We start from the raw sequence: 26022 nt of genomic DNA, 5'->3' as shown, positions 1-26022 counted from the left end.
GTCTCCTGTCTAAGTCTGACTCCGGCCAGGATTCATCTCCCTCCTCCACCCCCCACACCCGAGGTTTCTCCTCCCTGTCGCCGGGCCCTCAGACTCGGAGTCTCCCCGTATCCCAGGGGCCCCCCACCCTCCCCCTCGCCCTCCCCCCTCAGACCCAGCCCCCTCGCGTTCCCCCCACCCCTCCCTCCCACGCCCCCCAGCTGGGACCACCCTTCCCCATCAGCCCTCTGGATGTCCTGGCCCAGGGCCTCACCTCCGTACCCCACCACCCCCCAGCCCACCCAGGCCTTCACCCTGCTGCCCCACCCATCCCCCAGAGCATTGCACCCCCAGCTAAGGTGAGGAGACCAGAGGGAGAAAAGAAGGGAGGGGGTACGGGAGTCTGAAAGTGTGTGGTCGAACGGAACGAGGAGACAAACCGATATTAATTGACGTCTGATATAGGAAGTCGCTCTCTCTTTCCTCCAGTCATGCCCTGAGATGTTCCCAAGTACCGTCATTATCTTCCTGTTAGTTGAATGTCTCTTCATTCCTGTCTCTGGGGATCCAGCTGGGACCATGTTTACTTTTCTACTTTTAGCACATCGACTTATCCACTCATCATGTGTCATGCTGAGGGAATGTGTGGTGTTGTCTTGACCTCTAGCCCCTGACCTTTAACCCCCCCCCCCCTGTAGCAGAGGAAGAGCCAGAAGAGGAAGGCTGACACCACCACACCCACCGCCAACGACCAGCTCAGCGAGTCATCTCCCGTGGCGACGGAGCCCCCCCGCCCCCGCCGTGAGAGCAGCAGCCGCCCGCTGAAGCAGCCCAAACGAGACCCCGCCCAGCCCGACTCCCAGCACCACCTGGGGCTAGGCGGGGGGGTTCCCGGGGGCGGAGCGTTAACAAGTCACGGCGGGAGCCCCAAACGACAGGTATTATTCTCCTAATACAACAAGAGGTTAAAACAGTGTGTGGGGGGGGGGGGGGCAGTAGAGAAACAGACAGACTGTCTGTCTCGTCTCTGTCTGTCTGTCTGTACAGGGTTAGGGTTGTCTGTCTGTCTGTCTGTACAGGTTTAGGGTTGTCTGTCTGTCTGTATAGGGTTGTCTCTGTCTGTCTGTATAGGGTTAGGGTTGTCTGTCTGTTTGTCTGTCTGTATAGGGTTAGGGTTGTGTCTGTCTGTCTGTACAGGGTTAGGGTTGTCTGTCTCTACAGGGTTAGGGTTGTCTGTCTGTCTGTACAGGGTTAGGGTTGTCTGTCTGTCTGTACAGGGTTAGGGTTGTCTGTCTGTCTGTACAGGGTTAGGGTTGTCTGTCTGTCTGTACAGGGTTAGGGTTGTCTGTCTGTCTGTACAGGGTTAGGGTTGTCTGTCTGTCTGTACAGGGTTAGGGTTGTCTGTCTGTCTGTACAGGGTTAGGGTTGTCTGTCTGTCTGTACAGGGTTAGGGTTGTCTGTCTGTCTGTACAGGGTTAGGGTTGTCTGTCTGTCTGTACAGGGTTAGGGTTGTCTGTCTGTCTGTACAGGGTTAGGGTTGTCTGTCTGTCTGTACAGGGTTAGGGTTGTCTGTCTGTCTGTACAGGGTTAGGGTTGTCTGTCTGTCTGTACAGGGTTAGGGTTGTCTGTCTGTCTGTACAGGGTTAGGGTTGTCTGTCTGTCTGTACAGGGTTAGGGTTGTCTGTCTGTCTGTACAGGGTTAGGGTTGTCTGTCTGTCTGTACAGGGTTAGGGTTGTCTGTCTGTCTGTACAGGGTTAGGGTTGTCTGTCTGTCTGTACAGGGTTAGGGTTGTCTGTCTGTCTGTACAGGGTTAGGGTTGTCTGTCTGTCTGTACAGGGTTAGGGTTGTCTGTCTGTCTGTACAGGGTTAGGGTTGTCTGTCTGTCTGTACAGGGTTAGGGTTGTCTGTCTGTCTGTACAGGGTTAGGGTTGTCTGTCTGTCTGTACAGGGTTAGGGTTGTCTGTCTGTCTCTACAGGGTTAGGGTTGTCTGTCTGTCTCTACAGGGTTAGGGTTGTCTGTCTGTCTGTACAGGGTTAGGGTTGTCTGTCTGTCTGTCTGTACAGGTTTAGGGTTGTCTGTCTGTCTGTATAGGGTTGTCTCTGTCTGTCTGTATAGGGTTAGGGTTGTCTGTCTGTTTGTCTGTCTGTATAGGGTTAGGGTTGTGTCTGTCTGTCTGTACAGGGTTAGGGTTGTCTGTCTGTCTGTATAGGGTTGTCTCTGTCTGTCTGTATAGGGTTAGGGTTGTCTGTCTGTTTGTCTGTCTGTATAGGGTTAGGGTTGTGTCTGTCTGTCTGTACAGGGTTAGGGTTGTCTGTCTCTACAGGGTTAGGGTTGTCTGTCTGTCTGTACAGGGTTAGGGTTGTCTGTCTGTCTGTACAGGGTTAGGGTTGTCTGTCTGTCTGTACAGGGTTAGGGTTGTCTGTCTGTCTGTACAGGGTTAGGGTTGTCTGTCTGTCTGTACAGGGTTAGGGTTGTCTGTCTGTCTGTACAGGGTTAGGGTTGTCTGTCTGTCTGTACAGGGTTAGGGTTGTCTGTCTGTCTGTACAGGGTTAGGGTTGTCTGTCTGTCTGTACAGGGTTAGGGTTGTCTGTCTGTCTGTACAGGGTTAGGGTTGTCTGTCTGTCTGTACAGGGTTAGGGTTGTCTGTCTGTCTGTACAGGGTTAGGGTTGTCTGTCTGTATATCAGAGTGGTTGGGTTACAGCTGACAACACATTTCTCATATGGATTAATAAAGTCTTCTTTCCTCGGCCTTCGTTTTCCTTCCTCTTTCCCTCTGTCTCCCTCTCCTCTGTCTCCCTCTCCTCTGTCTCCCCCTCCTCTGTCTCCGTCTCCCTCTCCTCCCCTCTTCCCCTCTCCTCCTCTTCTAGGAGCAGCTGCTGTTCTGTGGCGGTCTTATCAGAGACATGTTGTCTAAGAAACACATTGCGTACGCGTGGCCCTTCTACAAGCCTGTCGACGCGCACGCCCTCGGCCTCCACGACTACCACCACATCATCAAACACCCTATGGACCTCGGAACCGTCAAGGTGAGCTCATCAAAAGTGGACCCTCACTCACTCATTGTTCATTTAGATGAGTGATGATGTCATCAGCAGTGGACCTCCCAGCTGTCTGAGAGGAAGACCAGACAGACCGTAGAGGAACTTCTATCTGCTCCTCCTATAGATCTGAATACATTGAAGGTGTAGCACCAGGGGGGTTCTGGGTAATACATTGAAGGTGTAGCACCAGGGGGTTCTGGGTAATACATTGAAGGTGTAGCACCAGGGGGTTCTGGGTAATACATTGAAGGTGTAGCACCAGGGGGTTCTGGGTAATACATTGAAGATGTAGCACCAGGGGGTTCTTGGTAATACATTGAAGGTGTAGCATCAGGGGGTTCTGGGTAATACATTGAAGGTGTAGCACCAGGGGGTTCTGGGTAATACATTGAAGGTGAAGCATCAGGGGGTGTTTATGTTTTCACCAGGCGTATCGGAGAAGGACACACGCTGTTGTATCCTCTGGTTGCATGTTCTGTTAGATGAATTACCATCTAAATGTGATTTGTGTCATTCTGAGCACCGTGGCTGGACGCCCTAATGGGGTTATACACCCAATGCATATGGATCCGGTACCACAGTTTCCTAACTGAAGCCCTGCTTCTCACATCCTGGTTGTGTTAATTGGTAACCGTGTCTCTGTCCCCTCACCGTGTGAGTGGTTGTTCCCTCAGGATAAGCTGGACAGCAGGCAGTACAGAGATGCTCAGCACTTTGCTGCTGATGTCCGGTTGATGTTCTCCAACTGTTACAAATACAACCCCCCAGACCATGACGTGGTCAATATGGCACGCAAACTACAGGTAAGCTACACAGCGTGGTTGCTATGGCACGCAAACTACAGGTAAACTACACAGCGTGGTTGTTATGGCACGCAAACTACAGGTAAACTACACAGCATGGTTGCTATGACATGCAAACTACAGGTAAACTACACAGCGTGGTTGCTATGGCACGCAAACTACAGGTAAACTACACAGCATGGTTGCTATGACATGCAAACTACAGGTAAACTACACAGCATGGTTGCTATGACATGCAAACTACAGGTAAACTACACAACGTGGTTGCTATGGCACGCAAACTACAGGTAAACTACACAGCATGGTTGCTATGACACGCAAACTACAGGTAAACTACACAGCATGGTTGCTATGACACGCAAACTACAGGTAAACTACACAGCGTGGTTGCTATGGCACGCAAACTACAGGTAAACTACACAGTGTGGTTGCTATGGCACACAAACTACAGGTAAACTACACAGCGTGGTTGCTATGGCACGCAAACTACAGGTAAACTACACAGCATGGTTGCTATGGCACGCAAACTACAGGTAAACTACACAGCATGGTTGCTATGGCATGCAAACTACAGGTAAACTACACAGCGTGGTTGCTATGACACGCAAACTACAGGTAAACTACACAGCATGGTTGCTATGGCATGCAAACTACAGGTAAACTACACAGCATGGTTGCTATGGCACGCAAACTACAGGTAAACCACACAGCATGGTTGCTATGGCACGCAAACTACAGGTAAACTACACAGCGTGGTTGCTATGGCACACAAACTACAGGTAAACTACACAGCATGGTTGCTATGGCACGCAAACTACAGGTAAACTACACAGCATGGTTGCTATGGCACGCAAACTACAGGTAAACAAACATAACAAACAAAAAATACAACCAACCAACAGCACTTTCAGACAAATGACAGGTGTCAACATAAACAGTGTTGAATGGATGAATGATGAACTACAAATCTCACAGTGCCACGGACTCAAGTTCCCATGGTTCATAGCTCTGACCGCTCTCAATTCAAGGGGCTTTGTTGGCATGGAAAACATATGTTAACATTGACAAAGCTCTCTCTTTCTCTCTCTCTACAGGACGTGTTTGAGATGCGCTTTGCCAAAATGCCTGACGAGCTTGAGGAGACGGCCCCCCTCCCCTCCCCCTCCCCAGCCCTCAAACCCCTCCCCACCATCTCTGCCCTCCACCCCCTCCCCGTCCCCACCCTCCACCCCCTCCCCACCCCCTCGGCCAGACAGCCCCCTGCCCCCCGACCCCCCTCCTCCTCCGATGACAGCTCCTCCTCGTCGGAATCAGAATCCTCTGAGGGAGGTTTGGAACACGAGAGAACACAGAGACTGGCTGAACTACAGGAACAGGTGAGGGGGAGACGGGAGGAGAAGGGGCCTCCCGAGGGTGAAGGGGCCTCCCGAGGGTGAAGGGGCCTCCCGAGGGTGAAGAAAGTGTAGGAAGGATAAAACCCTGTGTTGACACTGACTCACCCAAAGAGAAAGAATACAATAAGAAAGAAAGGGGTTAGGAAGAGAAGAGAAGGGAGGCAGAAGGAGAGGAGAGAGAGAGAGCAAGGGATTTACACCGGAACACAGAACCGGTAAAAGAAGAGAGGAAGGAAGGGGGTGGAGAGAGAGAGAGGGGAAGGAAAGGGGGAGAAAATGAAAGAGTTGAGAGGAAGCTGTGTTTTAACATCCTCCTGTGTGTGTGTCTGTCCTACAGCTCAAAGCTGTTCACGAACAGCTGGCCGCTCTGTCCACGCCCCAGGCCACCAAGCCCAAGAGAAAAGAGCGGGAGAAGGAGAAGAATAAAGACAAGTTCAAGAAGAAGATAGGAGGGGAGGAGCCACCGGAGATCCTGCCCCCTGCCATCCTCCAGCCAATCAGAAAGAGCAAAAACAGCAAGGAGCTGGTGACCACGCCCAAGAAGATCAAGAAACCGAGGTAGGATGGCTGGAGAGAAGCCCAGGTAGGATGGCTGGAGAGAAGCCCAGGTAGGATGGCTGGAGAGAAGCCCAGGTAGGATGGCTGGAGAGAAGCCCAGGTAGGATGGCTGGAGAGAAGCCCAGGTAGGATGGCTGGAGAGAAGCCCAGGTAGGATGGCTGGAGAGAAGCCCAGGTAGGATGGCTGGAGAGAAGCCCAGGTAGGATGGCTGGAGAGAAGCCCAGGTAGGATGGGTGGAGAGAAGCCCAGGTAGGATGGGTGGAGAGAAGCCCAGGTAGGATGGGTGGAGAGAAGCCCAGGTAGGATGGGTGGAGAGAAGCCCAGGTAGGATGGATGGAGAGAAGCCCAGGTAGGATGGATGGAGAGAAGCCCAGGTAGGATGGATGGAGAGAAGCCCAGGTAGGATGGATGGAGAGAAGCCCAGGTAGAGAAATCTGGGTAGGATGGATGGAGAGAAGCCCAGGTAGGATGGATGGAGAGAAGCCCAGGTAGGATGGATGGAGAGAAGCCCAGGTAGGATGGATGGATGGAGAGAAGCCCAGGTAGGATGGATGGAGAGAAGCCCAGGTAGAGAAATCTGGGTAGGATGGATGGAGAGAAGCCCAGGTAGGATGGATGGAGAGAAGCCCAGGTAGGATGGATGGAGAGAAGCCCAGGTAGGATGGATGGAGAGAAGCCCAGGTAGGATAGCTGGAGAGAAGCCCAGGTAGGATGGATGGAGAGAAGCCCAGGTAGGATGGATGGAGAGAAGCCCAGGTAGGATGGATGGAGAGAAGCCCAGGTAGGATGGGATGGAGAGAAGCCCAGGTAGGATGGGATGGAGAGAAGCCCAGGTAGGATGGATGGAGAGAAGCCCAGGTAGAGAAATCTGGGTAGGATGGATGGAGAGAAGCCCAGGTAGGATGGATGGAGAGAAGCCCAGGTAGGATGGATGGAGAGAAGCCCAGGTAGGATGGGATGGAGAGAAGCCCAGGTAGGATGGGATGGAGAGAAGCCCAGGTAGGATGGGATGGAGAGAAGCCCAGGTAGGATGGGATGGAGAGAAGCCCAGGTAGGATGGGATGGAGAGAAGCCCAGGTAGGAGGGATGGAGAGAAGCCCAGGTAGGATGGGATGGAGAGAAGCCCAGGTAGGATGGATTGAGAGATGCCCAGGTAGGATGGCTGGAGAGAAGCCCAGGTAGAGAAATCTGGGTAGGATGGATAAACCCAGGATGGACCATGGAGATTTCTGATTGATTAATAAATTCTCTCTGACACGCTCTGTCAACTCGCTCTCATCTCTCTCTTTCTCCGCAGTAAGAAAGAAGGTATGAAGAGCAGCCGTCTGGGCGCCCCACATCAGACCGGCTCCACCCCCCTTGCTCCCTCAGCCTCGCTGGAGGCACAAGATGACATGAGTGAGTGAGTGAATGAGAGAGAGAGAGAGATTTTGTAAGATATATAAAAAAATATATATATTTTCTAAAATGTTAATGTATTTGTCTGTGTCCCAGGTGTGTTTGTGGGCGGGGCAGCTGACAGGTGTAAGCCAATGTCCTACGAGGAGAAACGCCAGCTCAGTCTGGACATCAATAAACTGCCCGGCGACAAGCTTGGCCGCGTCGTCCACATCATCCAATCACGAGAGCCATCGCTCAAGAACACCAACCCAGACGAGATAGAGATCGACTTTGAGACGCTGAAACCCTCGACGCTCCGAGAGCTGGAGACATATGTCTGGACCAGCCTTAGAAAGAAGAAATCCCAGCCAGGTAAGAGAGGTGGGGAGGGAGAGAGAGAAGGAGAAATCACAGCCAGGTAAGAGAGGTGGAGAGAGAGAGAAGGAGAAATCACAGCCAGGTAAGAGAGGTGGAGAGGGAGAGAGAGAAGGAGAAATCCCAGCCAGGTAAGAGAGGTGGGGAGGGAGAGAGAGAAGGAGAAATCCCAGCCAGGTAAGAGAGGTGGGGAGGGAGAGAGAGAAGGAGAAATCCCAGCCAGGTAAGAGAGGTGGGGAGGGAGAGAGAGAAGGAGAAATCCCAGCCAGGTAAGAGAGGTGGGGAGGGAGAGAGAGAAGGAGAAATCCCAGCCAGGTAAGAGAGGTGGGGAGGGAGAGAGAGAAGGAGAAATGTGTATTGACTAGAGAAATCACAGCCAGTTAAAAAGGAGCGAGAGGGAGGGAAGGAGGGATGGAAGAGAGTGAGTGGTGGAAAAATAATGGAGAAAGATAGTGGTTGGTGGTGAAATAATGGAGAAGAAGGAGAAAGAGGGAGAAAGAGGGAGAGAAGGAGAAAGAGGGAGAGAAGGAGAAAGAGGGAGAGAAGGAGAAAGAGGGAGAGAAGGAGAAAGAGGGAGAGAAGGAGAAAGAGGGAGAGAAGGAGAAAGAGGGAGAGAAGGAGAAAGAGGGAGAGGAGAAAGAAGAGAGAGGAGAAAGAAGAGAGAGAAGGAGAAAGAAGAGAGAGAAGGAGAGAGAAGGAGAAAGAGCGAGAGAGAGAGAGACAGAAGGAGAAAGAGAGTGGTGGTGAAATAATGAAACACCAGGAGAGGAAGTGTGTGTTCAGTGTGTGTCTGTGTATGAGAGGGAGAGATGGTGAAATAATATTGACCAGAATGACCAGTTAACCCATCCAGGGAGAGAGTGTTAACCCATCCTGTGTGTGTGAAGCAGTAGAGAAGGCTCTGGAGGTGACCAGTGTGATGAAGATGAAGACAGGATCTTCATCAGGCAGCAGTGACTCCTCTGACAGCGACGACACAGGTAACACACACAACACTACACACACACACGGCTCATAATACATAGTTTGAGTGGGGTATCACGTCGGGCAGCAAGAATGCTCAGCTCTCAGTCAACTGGCTGTGAAGCAGCTCTCAGTCAACTGTCTGTGAAGCAGCTCTCAGTCAACTGGCTGTGAAGCAGCTCTCAGTCAACTGGCTGTGAAGCAGCTCTCAGTCAACTGGCTGTGAAGCAGCTCTCAGTCAACTGGCTGTGAAGCAGCTCTCAGTCAACTGGCTGTGAAGCAGCTCTCAGTCAACTGGCTGTGAAGCAGCTCTCAGTCAACTGGCTGTGAAGCAGCTCTCAGTCAACTGGCTGTGAAGCAGCTCTCAGTCAACTGGCTGTGAAGCAGCTCTCAGTCAACTGGCTGTGAAGCAGCTCTCAGTCAACTGGTTGTGAAGCAGCTCTCAGTAGAACGACAGAATGCATCAGGGATTTGTGCATCTTTCTGAAGAAGTAAAGCCTGTTTCTTTGTGCCTGTTGTTGTGTAGCTAGTTAGCATGCAGGAGACAGGTAGCATGCAGGAGACAGGTAGCATGCAGGAGATGGGTAAGCATGCAGGAGACAGGTAGCATGCACGAGACGGGTAAGCATGCAGGAGACGGGTAAGCATGCAGGAGACGGGTAGCGTGCAGGAGACGGGTAGCGTGCAGGAGACGGGTAGCGTGCAGGAGACGGGTAGCGTGGAGGAGACGGGTAGCGTGGAGGAGACGGGTAGCGTGGAGGAGACGGGTAGCGTGCAGGAGACGGGTAGCGTGCAGGAGACGGGTAGCGTGCAGGAGACGGGTAGCGTGCAGGAGACGGGTAGCGTGCAGGAGACGGGTAGCGTGGAGGAGACGGGTAGCGTGGAGGAGACGGGTAGCGTGCAGGAGACGGGTAGCGTGCAGGAGACGGGTAGCGTGGAGGAGACAGTCATTTCTGAAGGCTTCCTCCTTCCATATTAAATGTAGTCTGTGAAGTAGGACCACCTGACAGAATGATATCATGATGGTTTCTATCAGTCCGGTCGGTGGGCGTTGTACAGAAACGCCACGAGCCAAACACAACTGTCTCTTCCTAGGTGCGCAATTGAATTAAAGGTGAACTTCAGTATGGTTTTTGTTATGGTTTTTTCCCAGACCTCAGAAGTGGCCTTTTGATGTGATTATAAAGCTTTGCTGTGGACTGAGAACATCCAATGTAGCTGTCAGAAAGAAACAAGGTGTGATTTTGAGAGTGAAAAAAAGACGAGGAAAGCTGAACCTTATTTGGCCCCAAAAAAATCTAGTGTTCTAGAGTCTTACAAGCCTGCTCACTGTTCAGTCACTAACAACAACACACTTGTTGAGATAGTTTTTTTCATGTCAATATGATATTCAGTTACAATGTAATGATTTGTGTGTGGAGGGTAGGTTATTATAGTTATTATAGACTATTAGCCTATTGGCCACTTTCACCTCTTTCCACTCCTCCCCTGATCTGGGCCAATAGTTTTTCCGTTCGGGCCAGTAGCTTTCAGTTGGCACTGGCCCGGTGTGCCGCTGGGAAATTGACCTAAATGTCAAGCCCTGTACACACATCATTTTCATTATGTTGTTTCTCTCTCTCCCGCTCTCTCCCGCTCTCTCCTGCTCCCTCTCCTTCCCTCTCTCTCCTGCTCCCCCTCCTTCCCTCTCTCTCCTGCTTCCTCTCTATCTCTCTCCTGCTCTCTCTCTCTCCTGCTCTCTCTCTCTCCTGCTCTCTCTCTCTCCTGCTCTCTCTCTCTCTCTCCTGCTCTCGCTCTCTCTCTCCTGCTCTCGCTCTCTCTCTCCTGCTCTCGCTCTCTCTCTCTCCTGCTCTCGCTCTCTCTCTCTCCTGCTCTCGCTCTCTCTCTCTCCTGCTCTCGCTCTCTCTCTCTCCTGCTCTCGCTCTCTCTCTCTCCTGCTCTCGCTCTCTCTCTCTCCTGCTCTCGCTCTCTCTCTCTCCTGCTCTCGCTCTCTCTCTCTCCTGCTCTCGCTCTCTCTCTCTCCTGCTCTCGCTCTCCTCTCTCTCCTGCTCTCGCTCTCCTCTCTCTCCTGCTCTCGCTCTCCTCTCTCTCCTGCTCTCTCTCCTCTCTCTCCTGCTCTCTCTCCTCTCTCTCCTGCTCTCTCTCCTTCTATCTCCTCTCTCTCTCGCTCTCCTTCTCTCTCTCCTGCTCTCTCTCCTCTCTCTCCTCTCTCTCTCAGGGCTGGCCCCCCAGCAGCAAAAGTCCTCCTCTAGCAATATATACTGTAAGAGACCCCACCAGTCCAGCAGGGGCGGGGTCAGCATCACTGCCCCTCTGGACCCCTCCTCCTCCCCCCAGACCCCCCTAGTTCAGTCCAAACCCCCCCAGCAGCAGCATCAACACCCCTTCGCCCCCCCTCCTCCTCCCTCCATCCCCACTGTCCCCGTGACCTCTCTGGACTCCTCTTTGACCTTTGACCCCCTAGTTCACTTCCTGGCCCCCCATCTGAGCCAGCAGGTGGGGGAGCCCCCCCGTAATGAACTGGGGACCCCTGCCGCCGGACCCCCCCACCTCAACGCTACCAACACACACACCTCTGAGAGCACACAGCCCTTCCTCAACCAGCAGGCCGTCATGCCCTCCGCCATGCTCTCCCCAGGTATGTGGATGAACACATTTCTACACTTCTACACTACACTTTTCTACACACTTCTACACTATACTTTCTACACATTTCTACACTATACTTTTCTACACATTTCTACACTTCTACACTACACTTTTCTACACACTTTCTACACATTTCTACACTTCATTGTGTCGAGGGGTTTTGGTTTTAATGTAACATTTCGATTTTTAGAAATATCATTTATTTCTGTACTTTTTTGTCTTTTTGTCCCTCTCCCCCATTCTCATCTCTTTCTCTCTTCCCTCCCTTCTCTCTTCCCTCCCTTCTCTCTCTCCTCCCTCCCTTCTCTCTTCCCTCCCTTCTCTCTTCCCTCCCTTCTCTCTCTCCTCCCTTCTCTCTCTCCTCCCTCCCTTCTCTCTCTCCTCCCTTCTCTCTCTCCTCCCTCCCTTCTCTCTCTCCTCCCTCCCTTCTCTCTCTCCTCCCTCCCTTCTCTCTCTCCTCCCTCCCTTCTCTCCTCCCTCCCTTCTCTCTCTCCTCCCTTCTCTCTCTCCTCCCTCCCTTCTCTCCTCTCGCTCTCCTCCCTCCCTTCTCTCTCTCCTCTCTCCTCCCTCCCTTCTCTCTCCTCTCTCCTCCCTCCCTTCTCTCTCTCCTCTCTCTCCTCCCTCCCTCCCTTCTCTCTCTCCTCTCTCCTCCCTCCCTTCTCTCTCTCCTCCCTCCCTTCTCTCTCTCTCCTCTCTCTCTCTCTCCTCCCTCCCTTCTCTCTCTCCTCCCTCCCTCCTCTCTCTCTCTCCTCCCTCCCTCCTCTCTCTCTCTCGTCCCTCCCTCCCTTCTCTCTCTCCTCTCTCCCTTCTCTCTGTAGCACTCCACAACGCTCTCCCCCAGCAGCCGTCCCGCCCCAGCAACCGAGCGGCCCCCAAACCCCCTCAGCCTCCCCCCTCCTCCGCTCCTCCTCCCCCCCAGCCCTCCCTCCACATTCCCCAACCCTCCCTCTCCATTCCCCAACCCTCCCTCCCTCGCCCTTGTATCCCCTCTCCCCTCACCCCCCACGGAATCCTGGGGGTCTCGGCCCAACCCCCTCAAGCCCTATTTGAGGACGACGAGGAGGCCGTGCCCACTAACTCTGAAACCCCTCCCCTCCCGCTCAGCCAGGTGCACATGTACCTGCAGTCGTCTCGGCCCCCGGCACACATACACCCCCACACACAGTCTCCTGTGCGGGTCCAGTCTCGGCCCCCGGCCCACACACAGTCTCCTGTGCGGGTCCAGTCTCGGCCCCCGGCCCACACACAGTCTCCTGTGCAGGTCCAGTCTCGGCCCCCGGCCCACACACAGTCTCCTGTGCGGGTCCAGTCTCGGCCCCCGGCCCACACACAGTCTCCTGTGCGGGTCCAGTCTCGGCCCCCGGCCCACACACAGTCTCCTGGGGGGGTCCAGTCTCGGCCCCCGGCCCACACACAGTCTCCTGGGGGGGTCCAGTCTCGGCCCCCGGCCCACACACAGTCTCCTGGGGGGGTCCAGTCTCGGCCCCCGGCCCACACACAGTCTCCTGGGCGGGTCCAGTCTCAGCTCATGTCCCGGCTCCCGGCCCACACACAGTCTCCTGGGCGGGTCCAGTCCCGGCCCTCGGCCCACACACAGTCTCCTGGGCGGGTCCAGTCTCGGCCCCCGGCCCACACACAGTCTCCTGGGCGGGTCCATTCTCAGCTCATGCAGGCCATGCAGACTCAGTCACAGGCAGCGGCCGCTCCAACCCAGCAACAGCAGAGGCTCGCAACACATTCTCACACACACCCTCACTCACACCCTCACTCACACGCTCACGCACAAATGCAGCAGGCGGGACAGGGGATGTCGTTCCCCCAGCAACAGAGCACCATGCACCCGGCACAGAAAGGGATCAAGCAGATACTACATCCACAACCATCACCACGGATCAAAACTGAGCCTTTCAACACAGGTAGGCAGACAGACAGACAGACAGACAGAGACAGACAGACAGACAGACAGAGACAGACAGGCAGGCAGGCAGGCAGGCAACCCTAACCCTGTACAGACAGGCAGACAGACAGGCAGGCAACCCTAACCCTGTACAGACAGGCAGACAGACAGACAGGCAGGCAGGCAGGCAGGCAGACAGACAACCCTAAACCTGTACAGACAGGCAGGCAGGCAGACAGACAGACAGACAGACAGACAGACAGACAGGCAGGCAGGCAGGCAGACAGACAGACAACCCTAACCCTGTACAGACAGGCAGACAGACAACCCTAACCCTGTACAGACAGACAGACAGACAGACAACCCTAACCCTGTACAGACAGACAGACAGACAGACAGACAGACAGACAGACAGACAGACAGACAACCCTAACCCTGTGCAGGCAGGCAGACAGACAGACAACCCTAACCCTGTGCAGACAGACAGACAGGCAGGCAGGCAGGCAGGCAGGCATACAGACAACCCTAAACCTGTACAGACAGACAGGCAGGCAGACAGACAGGAAGGCAGGCAGGCAGACACCCACTAGAGGAATTCTTGGACCCCGAAAAAAGAAGATCTGAACCGAATTGGATCCGTGAAATGTCCCGTTCGACACAGACAGGATATATCCAAGTCGATTCGGATCCGAGGTGGACCAGATCCGACCCAAAGCATGTCCGGGATGAGGGAGAATCGGATCCGAATTGGGTCGGATCTGTATCAGATAAAAAAAAATGTGTCTTTATTGCTGCTCAAAGCCAGCAGAACTGTTTTGACCTCATGATTTATCCTTTTGACTGAACCAACTGCCACGTGTACCAAGTGTGATATATAGAGGATGTTTATTTTCATCAATATAATGTTGGATCTGGTCGGTATTTTTACATATTTTCAGACTGTTTGGATCTCAGGTAATCAGGTTCGGGTATATCCGTGAAGACCTCTACCCCACTCATTTCCATACTGGTGTTTCTCCCGTTGTGATAGGTCCTCTGAGGGAGAGCCCCTCCCCTCTGATGATACATTCTCCCCAGATGCCTCAGTTCCCACCAATGAGACAGTCCCCTTCCCAGCCCAAGAAACCTGTGAGTACACAAAGAGAGTGTGTGTGTACAGTGTTTGTGTACTGTACATTGTGTGTGTGTGTGTGTTAACGCTGTGTTCTCTCTAGAACCAAAGGGGATTATTAGGGGTTAAAGAGGACCTGTGTATGTGTGTGTTAACCCTGTGTTCTCTCTAGAACCAGGGGGTGTTATTAGGGGTTAAAGAGGACCTGTGTATGTGTGTGTTAACCCTGTGTGTTCACTGCAGAACCAAAGGGTGAAAGAGGAGAAGCCGCTCCCCTCCCCGGTGCCGCCTCCCTCCCCTTTCAGCCCCACCCAGCGACACCACAAACCACAAGACAACAAACACACACACAGTGAGTACACACACCTGGCTCTGTGTGTGTAAGAAGCGTTAGGGAGAGAGCGGGAGAGATTTGTCTGTCTCTCTCTCTGCCTCGACGGTAGAGTGTCTCTATTTTAGAGTTTCTTCACAGTCAATAGGTCACCTGAATCAACCGATCAATTGACTCCTGCAGGATCAGATGTGAAGCTATTGGACAGTTCTCGTCCTGGGCTCCGCCTCCCGGACTCCCCGGCCCCTCCCCCTTCCCATCAGGACAGCAAACTGAAGCAGGAGGCTAAAACACCCATCACCGCCAAGAAGACACAGGTGAGAGAGAGAGTCAGAATCATACTAGAACAAAGCATGTAGATTCAGTACTTCATTTAAAGGAGCAGTTTCCTTTTTTATAACCAAATCTCACTTTTTTTTTTTTATATGTAAATGGCATGTTATAGAAGGGTCCATGTGATTCCACATGTTTTTGAGAAACCTGAGCAAATCACTTCCTCATCCTCGTTGTGTAGTATAGAAGCTCTGATACAAACACGAACAAAGACTTCAAAAACACCCAGATAGGAAACAGATCACTTCCTCATCCTCGTTGTGTAGTATGTGGGGGGTCCCGAAAACCCACCAACAAAGGCTCCAAAAACACCCTAATATGTCCTTTAATATAAGGACAACGCTCTCAGTATTGTAATGCAGGTCTGTAGATATATGCATGATGTTGTGTCATTCTGAACTTCAGCTACAATGTTGTGTTCTATTTTGTTAAACTAAAGAGATTTCTATGTATTTCTATGTAAAAACAGCTGGGGGTTACTAATCTACAATAAGGTGTCTGCTGTAAACACACAGCTGGGGGTTACTAATCTACAATAAGGTGTCTGCTGTAAACACACAGCTGGGGGTTACTAATCTACAATAAGGTGTCTGCTGTAAACACACAGCTGGGGGTTACTAATCTACAATAAGGTGTCTGCTGTAAAACACACAGCTGGGGGTTACTAATCTACAATAAGGTGTCTGCTGTAAACACACAGCTGGGGGTTACTAATCTACAATAAGGTGTCTGCTGTAAACACACAGCTGGGGGTTACTAATCTACAATAAGGTGTCTGCTGTAAAACACACAGCTGGGGGTTACTAATCTACAATAAGGTGTCTGCTGTAAACACACAGCTGGGGGTTACTAATCTACAATAAGGTGTCTGCTGTAAACACACAGCTGGGGGTTACTAATCTACAATAAGGTGTCTGCTGTAAAACACACAGCTGGGGGTTACTAATCTACAATAAGGTGTCTGCTGTAAACACACAGCTGGGGGTTACTAATCTACAATAAGGTGTCTGCTGTAAACACACAGCTGGGGGTTACTAATCTACAATAAGGTGTCTGCTGTAAACACACAGCTGGGGGTTACTAATCTACAATAAGGTATCTGCTGTAAACACACAGCTGGGGGTTACTAATCTACAATAAGGTGTCTGCTGTAAACACACAGCTGGGGGTTACTAATCTACAATAAGGTGTCTGCTGTAAACACACAGCTGGGGGTTACTAATCTACAATAAGGTGTCTGCTGTAAACACACAGCTGGGGGTTACTAATCTACAATAAGGTGTCTGCTGTAAACACACAGCTGGGGGTTACTAATCTACAATAAGGTGTCTGCTGTAAAACACACAGCTGGGGGTTACTAATCTACAATAAGGTGTCTGCTGTAAACACACAGCTGGGGGTTACTAGTATCAGTTCAGTATCATGGACTATGGGAGGATACATATTGACAGTATCAGTTCAGTATCATGGACTACATGGTGGATGGGAGGATACATATTGACAGTATCATGGACTACATGGTAGATGGGAGGATACATATTGACAGTATCAGTTCAGTATCATGGACTACATGGTGGATGGGAGGATACATATTGACAGTATCATGGACTACATGGTGGATGGGAGGATACATATTGACAGTATCAGTTCAGTAACATGGACTACATGGTGGATGGGAGGATACATATTGACAGTATCATGGACTACATGGTAGATGGGAGGATACATATTGACAGTATCATGGACTACATGGTGGATGGGAGGATACATATTGACAGTATCAGTTCAGTATCATGGACTACATGGTAGATGGGAGGATACATATTGACAGTATCAGTTCAGTATCATGGACTACATGGTGGATGGGAGGATACATATTGACAGTATCATGGACTACATGGTGGATGGGAGGATACATATTGACAGTATCATGGACTACATGGTGGATGGGAGGATACATATTGACAGTATCATGGACTACATGGTGGATGGGAGGATACATATTGACAGTATCAGTTCAGTATCATGGACTACATGGTAGATGGGAGGATACATATTGACAGTATCATGGACTACATGGTGGATGGGAGGATACATATTGACAGTATCAGTTAAGTATCATGGACTACATGGTGGATGGGAGGATACATATTGACAGTATCATGGACTACATGGTGGATGGGAGGATACATATTGACAGTATCAGTTCAGTAACATGGACTACATGGTGGATGGGAGGATACATATTGACAGTATCAGTTCAGTATCATGGACTACATGGTGGATGGGAGGATACATATTGACAGTATCATGGACTACATGGTAGATGGGAGGATACATATTGACAGTATCATGGACTACATGGTGGATGGGAGGATACATATTGACAGTATCAGTTCAGTATCATGGACTACATGGTGGATGGGAGGATACATATTGACAGTATCATGGACTACATGGTAGATGGGAGGATACATATTGACAGTATCAGTTCAGTAACATGGACTACATGGTAGATGGGAGGATACATATTGACAGTATCAGTTCAGTATCATGGACTACATGGTAGATGGGAGGATACATATTGACAGTATCAGTTCAGTAACATGGACTACATGGTAGATGGGAGGATACATATTGACAGTATCAGTTCAGTATCATGGACTACATGGTGGATGGGAGGATACATATTGACAGTATCAGTTCAGTAACATGGACTACATGGTGGATGGGAGGATACATATTGACAGTATCAGTTCAGTAACATGGACTACATGGTAGATGGGAGGATACATATTGACAGTATCAGTTCAGTATCATGGACTACATGGTGGATGGGAGGATACATATTGACAGTATCAGTTCAGTAACATGGACTACATGGTGGATGGGAGGATACATATTGACAGTATCAGTTCAGTATCATGGACTACATGGTGGATGGGAGGATACATATTGACAGTATCAGTTCAGTAACATGGACTACATGGTAGATGGGAGGATACATATTGACAGTATCATGGACTACATGGTGGATGGGAGGATACATATTGACAGTAACATGGACTACATGGTAGATGGGAGGATACATATTGACAGTATCAGTTCAGTATCATGGACTACATGGTGGATGGGAGGATACATATTGACAGTATCAGTTCAGTATCATGGACTACATGGTGGATGGGAGGATACATATTGACAGTATCATGGACTACATGGTAGATGGGAGGATACATATTGACAGTATCAGTTCAGTATCATGGACTACATGGTGGATGGGAGGATACATATTGACAGTATCAGTTCAGTATCATGGACTACATGGTAGATGGGAGGATATATATTGACAGTATCAGTTCAGTATCATGGACTACATGGTAGATGGGAGGATACATATTGACAGTATCAGTTCAGTATCATGGACTACATGGTGGATGGGAGGATACATATTGACAGTATCAGTTCAGTATCATGGACTACATGGTAGATGGGAGGATACATATTGACAGTATCATGGACTACATGGTGGATGGGAGGATACATATTGACAGTATCAGTTCAGTATCATGGACTACATGGTGGATGGGAGGATACATATTGACAGTATCAGTTCAGTATCATGGACTATATGGTGGATGGGAGGATACATATTGACAGTATCAGTTCAGTATCATGGACTACATGGTGGATGGGAGGATACATATTGACAGTATCAGTTCAGTATCATGGACTACATGGTGGATGGGAGGATACATATTGACAGTATCAGTTCAGTATCATGGACTACATGGTGGATGGGAGGATACATATTGACAGTATCAGTTCAGTATCATGGACTACATGGTGGATGGGAGGATACATATTGACAGTATCAGTTCAGTATCATGGACTACATGGTGGATGGGAGGATACATATTGACAGTATCAGTTCAGTATCATGGACTACATGGTAGATGGGAGGATACATATTGACAGTATCATGGACTACATGGTGGATGGGAGGATACATATTGACAGTATCAGTTCAGTATCATGGACTACATGGTGGATGGGAGGATACATATTGACAGTATCAGTTCAGTAACATGGACTACATGGTGGATGGGAGGATACATATTGACAGTATCAGTTCAGTATCATGGACTACATGGTGGATGGGAGGATACATATTGACAGTATCATGGACTACATGGTGGATGGGAGGATACATATTGACAGTATCAGTTCAGTATCATGGACTACATGGTGGATGGGAGGATACATATTGACAGTATCATGGACTACATGGTGGATGGGAGGATACATATTGACAGTATCAGTTCAGTATCATGGACTACATGGTGGATGGGAGGATACATATTGACAGTATCAGTTCAGTATCATGGACTACATGGTGGATGGGAGGATACATATTGACAGTATCAGTTCAGTATCATGGACTACATGGTAGATGGGAGGATACATATTGACAGTATCATGGACTACATGGTGGATGGGAGGATACATATTGACAGTATCAGTTCAGTATCATGGACTACATGGTGGATGGGAGGATACATATTGACAGTATCATGGACTACATGGTGGATGGGAGGATACATATTGACAGTATCAGTTCAGTATCATGGACTACATGGTAGATGGGAGGATACATATTGACAGTATCATGGACTACATGGTGGATGGGAGGATACATATTGACAGTATCATGGACTACATGGTGGATGGGAGGATACATATTGACAGTATCAGTTCAGTATCATGGACTACATGGTAGATGGGAGGATACATATTGACAGTATCATGGACTACATGGTGGATGGGAGGATACATATTGACAGTATCAGTTCAGTATCATGGACTACATGGTGGATGGGAGGATACATATTGACAGTATCATGGACTACATGGTGGATGGGAGGATACATATTGACAGTATCATGGACTACATGGTGGATGGGAGGATACATATTGACAGTAACATGGACTACATGGTGGATGGGAGGATACATATTGACAGTAACATGGACTACATGGTGGGTGGGAGGATAAAGTGACTGGATTTAAATAGTAAAATATATAATCAAGCGTACAGTAGGTACAAAGTTGTTATTGCAGGGTGTGTGTGTGTGTGTGTGTGTGTGTGTGTGTGTGAGCCTGTGTTTCCCAACTCCAGTCCTCAACAACCCCCAACAGTACACGTTTCTATTGTAACCCTGGCCAAGCACACCTGATTTAACTTCTCATTGAATCACCAGGCCCTCAATGAGTTGAATCAGGTGAGTTTGTCGGTGGCAACAACAACCATGTGTGCTGTTGGGGGTACTGGTGTAAGGAAACAGACACTGCTTCAATCTTGACAATAGGCAATCTTTTACTCCCATTTAAAGTAGTAGAGGACCAGTACACACGCAGCTCTCTCGATCAGCCCAGTCCTTCTAGAATGCTCCACAGATAAGACAGTCATCAAACCATTGTTGTCTTGGCCCCAATCACCGTTGGCGTCTGGGACCCTGAGATGGGCCGTTTTTAAGCATCATTGTTCTGTAAATCAAGGTTACTGACCCAACTCCGGCAGTCTCCTGTGAATAATGTGTGCCCCATTGTTTTTTGCTTTGAGTGGTTTGCTATTATTCTGTAAATCAAGACATATGGCCTAAACTGGTTTTGAGATGACCATTTGTGTGGTGGCTGTGAAATGGCTTCTCAAAAGGTCAACTTGAACATAATGTCCTGATTTTACAGAACGATGGCAAACGCCTCTCTCTTCCTCTTCTCGTCTTACAGCGATGACTTTTCTTCTCTGTGGTGGTTTTACTCATCATCAGAAAAACGCTCCCTGCAGACCAGTAGATTCAACGTGCGAAGTCTGTAGACGGGAGTGTTTATGCCTCTGTACAGAACAACTAGCCAAAGCCTCATTAGATATCAGTCATCCACAGGAAGTCTGTAGACGGGAGTGTTTATGCGTCTGTACAGAACAACTGGCCAAAGCCTCATTAGATATCAGTCATCCACAGGAAGTCTGTAGACGGGAGTGTTTATGCGTCTGTACAGAACAACTAGCCAAAGCCTCATTAGATATCAGTCATCCACAGGAAGTCTGTAGACGGGAGTGTTTATGCCTCTGTACAGAACAACTAGCCAAAGCCTCATTAGATATCAGTCATCCACAGGAAGTCTGTAGACGGGAGTGTTTATGCGTCTGTACAGAACAACTGGCCAAAGCCTCATTAGATATCAGTCATCCACAGGAAGTCTGTAGACGGGAGTGTTTATGCGTCTGTACAGAACAACTAGCCAAAGCCTCATTAGATATCAGTCATCCACAGGAAGTCTGTAGACGGGAGTGTTTATGCGTCTGTACAGAACAACTGGCCAAAGCCTCATTAGATATCAGTCATCCACAGGAAGTCTGTAGACGGGAGTGTTTATGCGTCTGTACAGAACAACTAGCCAAAGCCTCATTAGATATCAGTCATCCACAGGAAGTCTGTAGACGGGAGTGTTTATGCGTCTGTACAGAACAACTAGCCAAAGCCTCATTAGAGATATCAGTCATCCACTAGAAGTCAGTGAAAAGTTATAGTACGATGTTTGTTTTTTCTTGTGTTTTTGGGGGGATTTTGCACATCTGTAAACCATTTTCAGCAATGTTCAGCAAACCGAACAACTAAAACTACTTTGGTTCGCCGTCTCCTTTCTCGTCTGTTTTCTGGTGAGTTACTGACATCGTAAGGAAAGCTATACCTTACCTATGTCGGTAGGACCCCCCCATTTAACCTACATGCACACAGTAGGATTTGGGAACGAGGAAGTACACCCACGCACGCCAATATGCACTTGCATAAAATTGCTTGAGTTTAACCAAATGGAATACAGAGTTGTGGCTGAAGTTGAGAATGACACAACATCATGTATATATCTACAGACCTGCATTACAATACTGAGAGCGTTGTCCTTTTATTAAAGGACATATTAGGGTGTTTTTGGAGCCTTTGTTGATGGGTTTTTTGGGACCCCCCACATACTACACAACGAGGATGAGGAAGTGATCTGTTTCCTATCTGGGTGTTTTTGAAGTCTTTGATGTTTATCAGAGCTCCCATACTACACAATGAGGATGAGGAAGTGATCTGTTTCCTATCTGGGTGTTTTTGAAGTCTTTGATGTTTATCAGAGCTCCCATACTACACAACGAGGATGAGGAAGTGATCTGTTTCCTATCTGGGTGTTTTTGAAGTCTTTGTTCGTGTTTGTATCAGAGCTCCCATACTACACAACGAGGATGAGGAAGTGATCTGCTCAGGTTTCTCAAAAACATGATTTGCTGGTCGGTGTAAGTTTCTCAAAAGCATGTGGAATCACACAACACGTGTCTGGGACCCTTCCTGTGAAATTCCACTTCCATAAATAAAATAGATTTAGTTGTAAAAAAAAATACTTTCCTGTAAGTCGTTATTGTTATTAAAATGGAGGTGAAATGTCTTTTAAAAAGTGGGTGTTAACGAAATGTCTGTCTCACTCTCTTCCCCCTCCCACTACACTCTCTTCCCCCTCCCACTACACTCTTCCCCCTCCCACTACACTCTCTTCCCCCTCCCACTACACTCTCTTCCCCCTCCCACTACACTCTCTTCCCCCTCCCACTACACTCTCTTCCCCCTCCCACTACACTCTCTTCCCCCTCCCACTACACTCTCTTCCCCCTCCCACTACACTCTCTTCCCCCTCCCACTACACTCTCTTCCCCCTCCCACTACACTCTCTTCCCCCTCCCACTACACTCTCTTCCCCCTCCCACTACACTCTCTTCCCCTTCCCACTACACTCTCTTCCCACTACACTCTCTTCCCCCTCCCTCTTTCTCCCTCCCAGGAGGTGAAGTTAAAGAACATGGGTTCCTGGGCCAGCTTGGCCCAGCGTTCTCAGTCCACCCCCACCTCCGCTGTCCGCTCCTCTAGCGACAGCTTCGAACAGTTCCGTCGCGCCGCCCGAGAGAAGGAGAGAGAGAAACAGCTAAAAGCACAGGCCGAGCAGGAGAAACTACGGTAAGAGGGAGGGATGGAGGGAGGAGAGAGAGAAACAGCTAAAAGCACAGGCCGAGCAGGAGAAACTACGGTAAGAGGGAGGGATGGAGGGAGGAGAGAGAGAAACAGCTAAAAGCACAGGCCGAGCAGGAGAAACTACGGTAAGAGGGAGGGATGGAGGGAGGAGAGAGAGAAACAGCTAAAAGCACAGGCCGAGCAGGAGAAACTACGGTAAGAGGGAGGGATGGATGGAGGGAGGAGAGAGAGAAACAGCTAAAAGCACAGGCCGAGCAGGAGAAACTACGGTAAGAGGGAGGGATGGAGGGAGGAGAGAGAGAAACAGCTAAAAGCACAGGCTGAGCAGGAGAAACTACGGTAAGAGGGAGGTAGGGATGGAGGGAGTGAAAGGGCAGAGAGATAGTGGAGGAGAGAGAGAGAACTGAAATCACAGGCCGAGCAGGCCAGGAGAGAGCAGGAGAAACTATGGTAAGAGGGAGGGATGGAGGGAGGAGAGGGAGAAGACCTCTCAGCCGAGGTAGAAACTATGATGAGAAAAAAGGGAAGGATGGATGCTCATTCTTGCACCCCAGCTAAGCTCCTCCCCCTCTGACACACGCATTCTCTTCTCCAGTAGCCGTGACGACGAGGACTCGGTGGAACAGCAGGGGAGGGTGCGTGTCCAGGACTCTCGCCGTCGCCAGGAGCAACTTTCGCCTCAAGCCCCCACGCCCCCTGCCTCAACCCCTCCCGCCGTCTCCCCACAGGCCCCTCCCACTGAACAGGCCACACCCCCACCCTCGGCCGCAGCACAGAACGCCATGGACCAGCAGAGGGAGCTGGCAAGACGCCGCGAGCAGGAGAGGAGGAGGAGAGAGGCGGTAATACTTTATAGCAGTTATACTACTGTAATACTAACATAATATACTAGTATAGGAGGAGAGGAGGAGAGAGGCGGTAATAGTTATAGCAGTTATAGCACTACTGTAATACTAACATGATATACTAGTATAGCAGGAGAGGAGGAGAGAGGCGGTAATAGTTATAGCAGTTATAGCACTACTATAATACTAACATGATATACTAGTATAGGAGGAGAGGAGGAGAGTGGCGGTAATAGTTATAGCAGTTATAGCACTACTATAATACTAACATGATATACTAGTATAGTAGGAGAGAGGTGGTAATACTTTATAGCAGTTATAGCACTACTATAATACTAACATGATATAATAGTATAGGAGGAGAGAGGTGGTAATACTTTATAGCAGTTATAGCACTACTATAATACTAACATGATATACTAGTATAGGAGGAGAGAGGTGGTAATACTTTATAGCAGTTATAGCACTACTATAATACTAACATGATATACTAGTATAGTAGGAGAGAGGCGGTAATAGTTATAGCAGTTATACTACTGTAATACTAACATGATATAATAGTATAGTAGGAGAGGAGGAGAGAGGTGGTAATACTTTATAGCAGTTAAACTACTATAATACTAACATGATATAATAGTATAGGAGGAGAGGAGGAGAGAGGTGGTAATACTTTATAGCAGTTATTCTACTATAATACTAACATGATATAATAGTATAGGAGGAGAGAGGTGGTAATACTTTATAGCAGTTATTCTACTATAATACTAACATGATATAATAGTATAGGGGGAGAGAGGTGGTAATAATTTATAGCAGTTATACTACTGTAATACTAACATAATATACTAGTATAGGAGGAGAGAGGTGGTAATAATTTATAGCAGTTATACTACTGTAATACTAACATAATATACTAGTATAGGAGGAGAGAGGTGGTATTAATTTATAGCAGTTATACTACTGTAATACTAACATGATATAATAGTATAGGAGGAGAGAGGTGGTAATAATTTATAGCAGTTATACTACTGTAATACTAACATAATATACTAGTATAGGAGGAGAGAGGTGGTAATAATTTATAGCAGTTATACTACTGTAATACTAACATGATATACTAGTATAGGAGGAGAGGAGGAGAGAGGCGGTAATAGTTATAGCAGTTATAGCACTACTGTAATACTAACATGATATACTAGTATAGCAGGAGAGAGGTGGTAATACTTTATAGCAGTTATACTACTGTAATACTAACATGATATAATAGTATAGGAGGAGAGAGGTGGTAATAGTTATAGCAGTTATACTACTGTAATACTAACATGATATAATAGTATAGTAGGAGAGGAGGAGAGAGGTGGTAATACTTTATAGCAGTTAAACTACTATAATACTAACATGATATAATAGTATAGGAGGAGAGGAGGAGAGAGGTGGTAATACTTTATAGCAGTTATACTACTATAATACTAACATGATATAATAGTATAGGAGGAGAGAGGTGGTAATAGTTATAGCAGTTATACTACTATAATACTAACATGATATAATAGTATAGGAGGAGAGGAGGAGAGAGGTGGTAATACTTTATAGCAGTTATACTACTATAATACTAACATGATATACTAGTATAGTAGGAGAGAGGTGGTAATAGTTATAGCAGTTATACTACTGTAATACTAACATGATATACTAGTATAGGAGGAGAGGAGGAGAGAGGCGGTAATAGTTATAGCAGTTATACTACTATAATACTAACATGATATACTAGTATAGTAGGAGAGAGGTGGTAATACTTTATAGCAGTTATACTACTGTAATACTAACATGATATACTAGTATAGTAGGAGAGAGGTGGTAATAGTTATAGCAGTTATACTACTGTAATACTAACATGATATACTAGTATAGGAGGAGAGGAGGAGAGAGGCGGTAATAGTTATAGCAGTTATACTACTATAATACTAACATGATATACTAGTATAGTAGGAGAGAGGTGGTAATACTTTATAGCAGTTATACTACTGTAATACTAACATGATATACTAGTATAGTAGGAGAGAGGTGGTAATAGTTATAGCAGTTATACTACTGTAATACTAACATGATATACTAGTATAGTAGGAGAGGAGGAGAGAGGTGGTAATACTTTATAGCAGTTATAGCACTACTATAATACTAACATGATATACTAGTATAGTAGGAGAGAGGTGGTAATACTTTATAGCAGTTATACTACTGTAATACTAACATGATATACTAGTATAGTAGGAGAGAGGAGGAGAGAGGT

At 48.4% G+C, this 26022-nt stretch overlaps 1 protein-coding gene across 17 annotated transcripts in view; it reads left to right on the top strand.

Annotated features, from left to right (window-relative positions):
- LOC110485426 (bromodomain-containing protein 3) overlaps positions 1 to 26022 on the top strand; it is a 49093-nt gene that overhangs the window by 20108 nt on the left and 2963 nt on the right. For 10 of the 17 annotated variants that reach the window (XM_036940032.1, XM_036940024.1, XM_036940023.1 and 7 more), the window contains 16 exons: positions 1 to 338; positions 678 to 917; positions 2850 to 3008; positions 3698 to 3826; positions 4921 to 5202; positions 5558 to 5778; positions 7077 to 7177; positions 7274 to 7531; positions 8422 to 8514; positions 10716 to 11135; positions 11965 to 13062; positions 14074 to 14171; positions 14398 to 14506; positions 14627 to 14802; positions 22700 to 22872; positions 23483 to 23729. In XM_036940032.1, coding sequence (XP_036795927.1) covers positions 1 to 338; positions 678 to 917; positions 2850 to 3008; positions 3698 to 3826; positions 4921 to 5202; positions 5558 to 5778; positions 7077 to 7177; positions 7274 to 7531; positions 8422 to 8514; positions 10716 to 11135; positions 11965 to 13062; positions 14074 to 14171; positions 14398 to 14506; positions 14627 to 14802; positions 22700 to 22872; positions 23483 to 23729 — 4142 coding nt within the window. Of the gene's footprint in view, positions 339 to 677; positions 918 to 2849; positions 3009 to 3697; positions 3827 to 4920; positions 5203 to 5557; positions 5779 to 7076; positions 7178 to 7273; positions 7532 to 8421; positions 8515 to 10715; positions 11136 to 11964; positions 13063 to 14073; positions 14172 to 14257; positions 14342 to 14397; positions 14507 to 14626; positions 14803 to 22699; positions 22873 to 23482; positions 23730 to 26022 lie in introns of those variants that run through there. The other 7 variants (XM_036940038.1, XM_036940037.1, XM_036940034.1 and 4 more) reach the window with 7 other exon arrangements.

Source organism: Oncorhynchus mykiss, chromosome 13, assembly GCF_013265735.2.
Source record: "Oncorhynchus mykiss isolate Arlee chromosome 13, USDA_OmykA_1.1, whole genome shotgun sequence".
Classification (NCBI taxonomy): Eukaryota; Metazoa; Chordata; class Actinopteri; order Salmoniformes; family Salmonidae; genus Oncorhynchus; species Oncorhynchus mykiss.
Note: the sequence above shows the minus strand (reverse complement) of the source record. Positions and strands in the feature narration are given on the sequence as shown.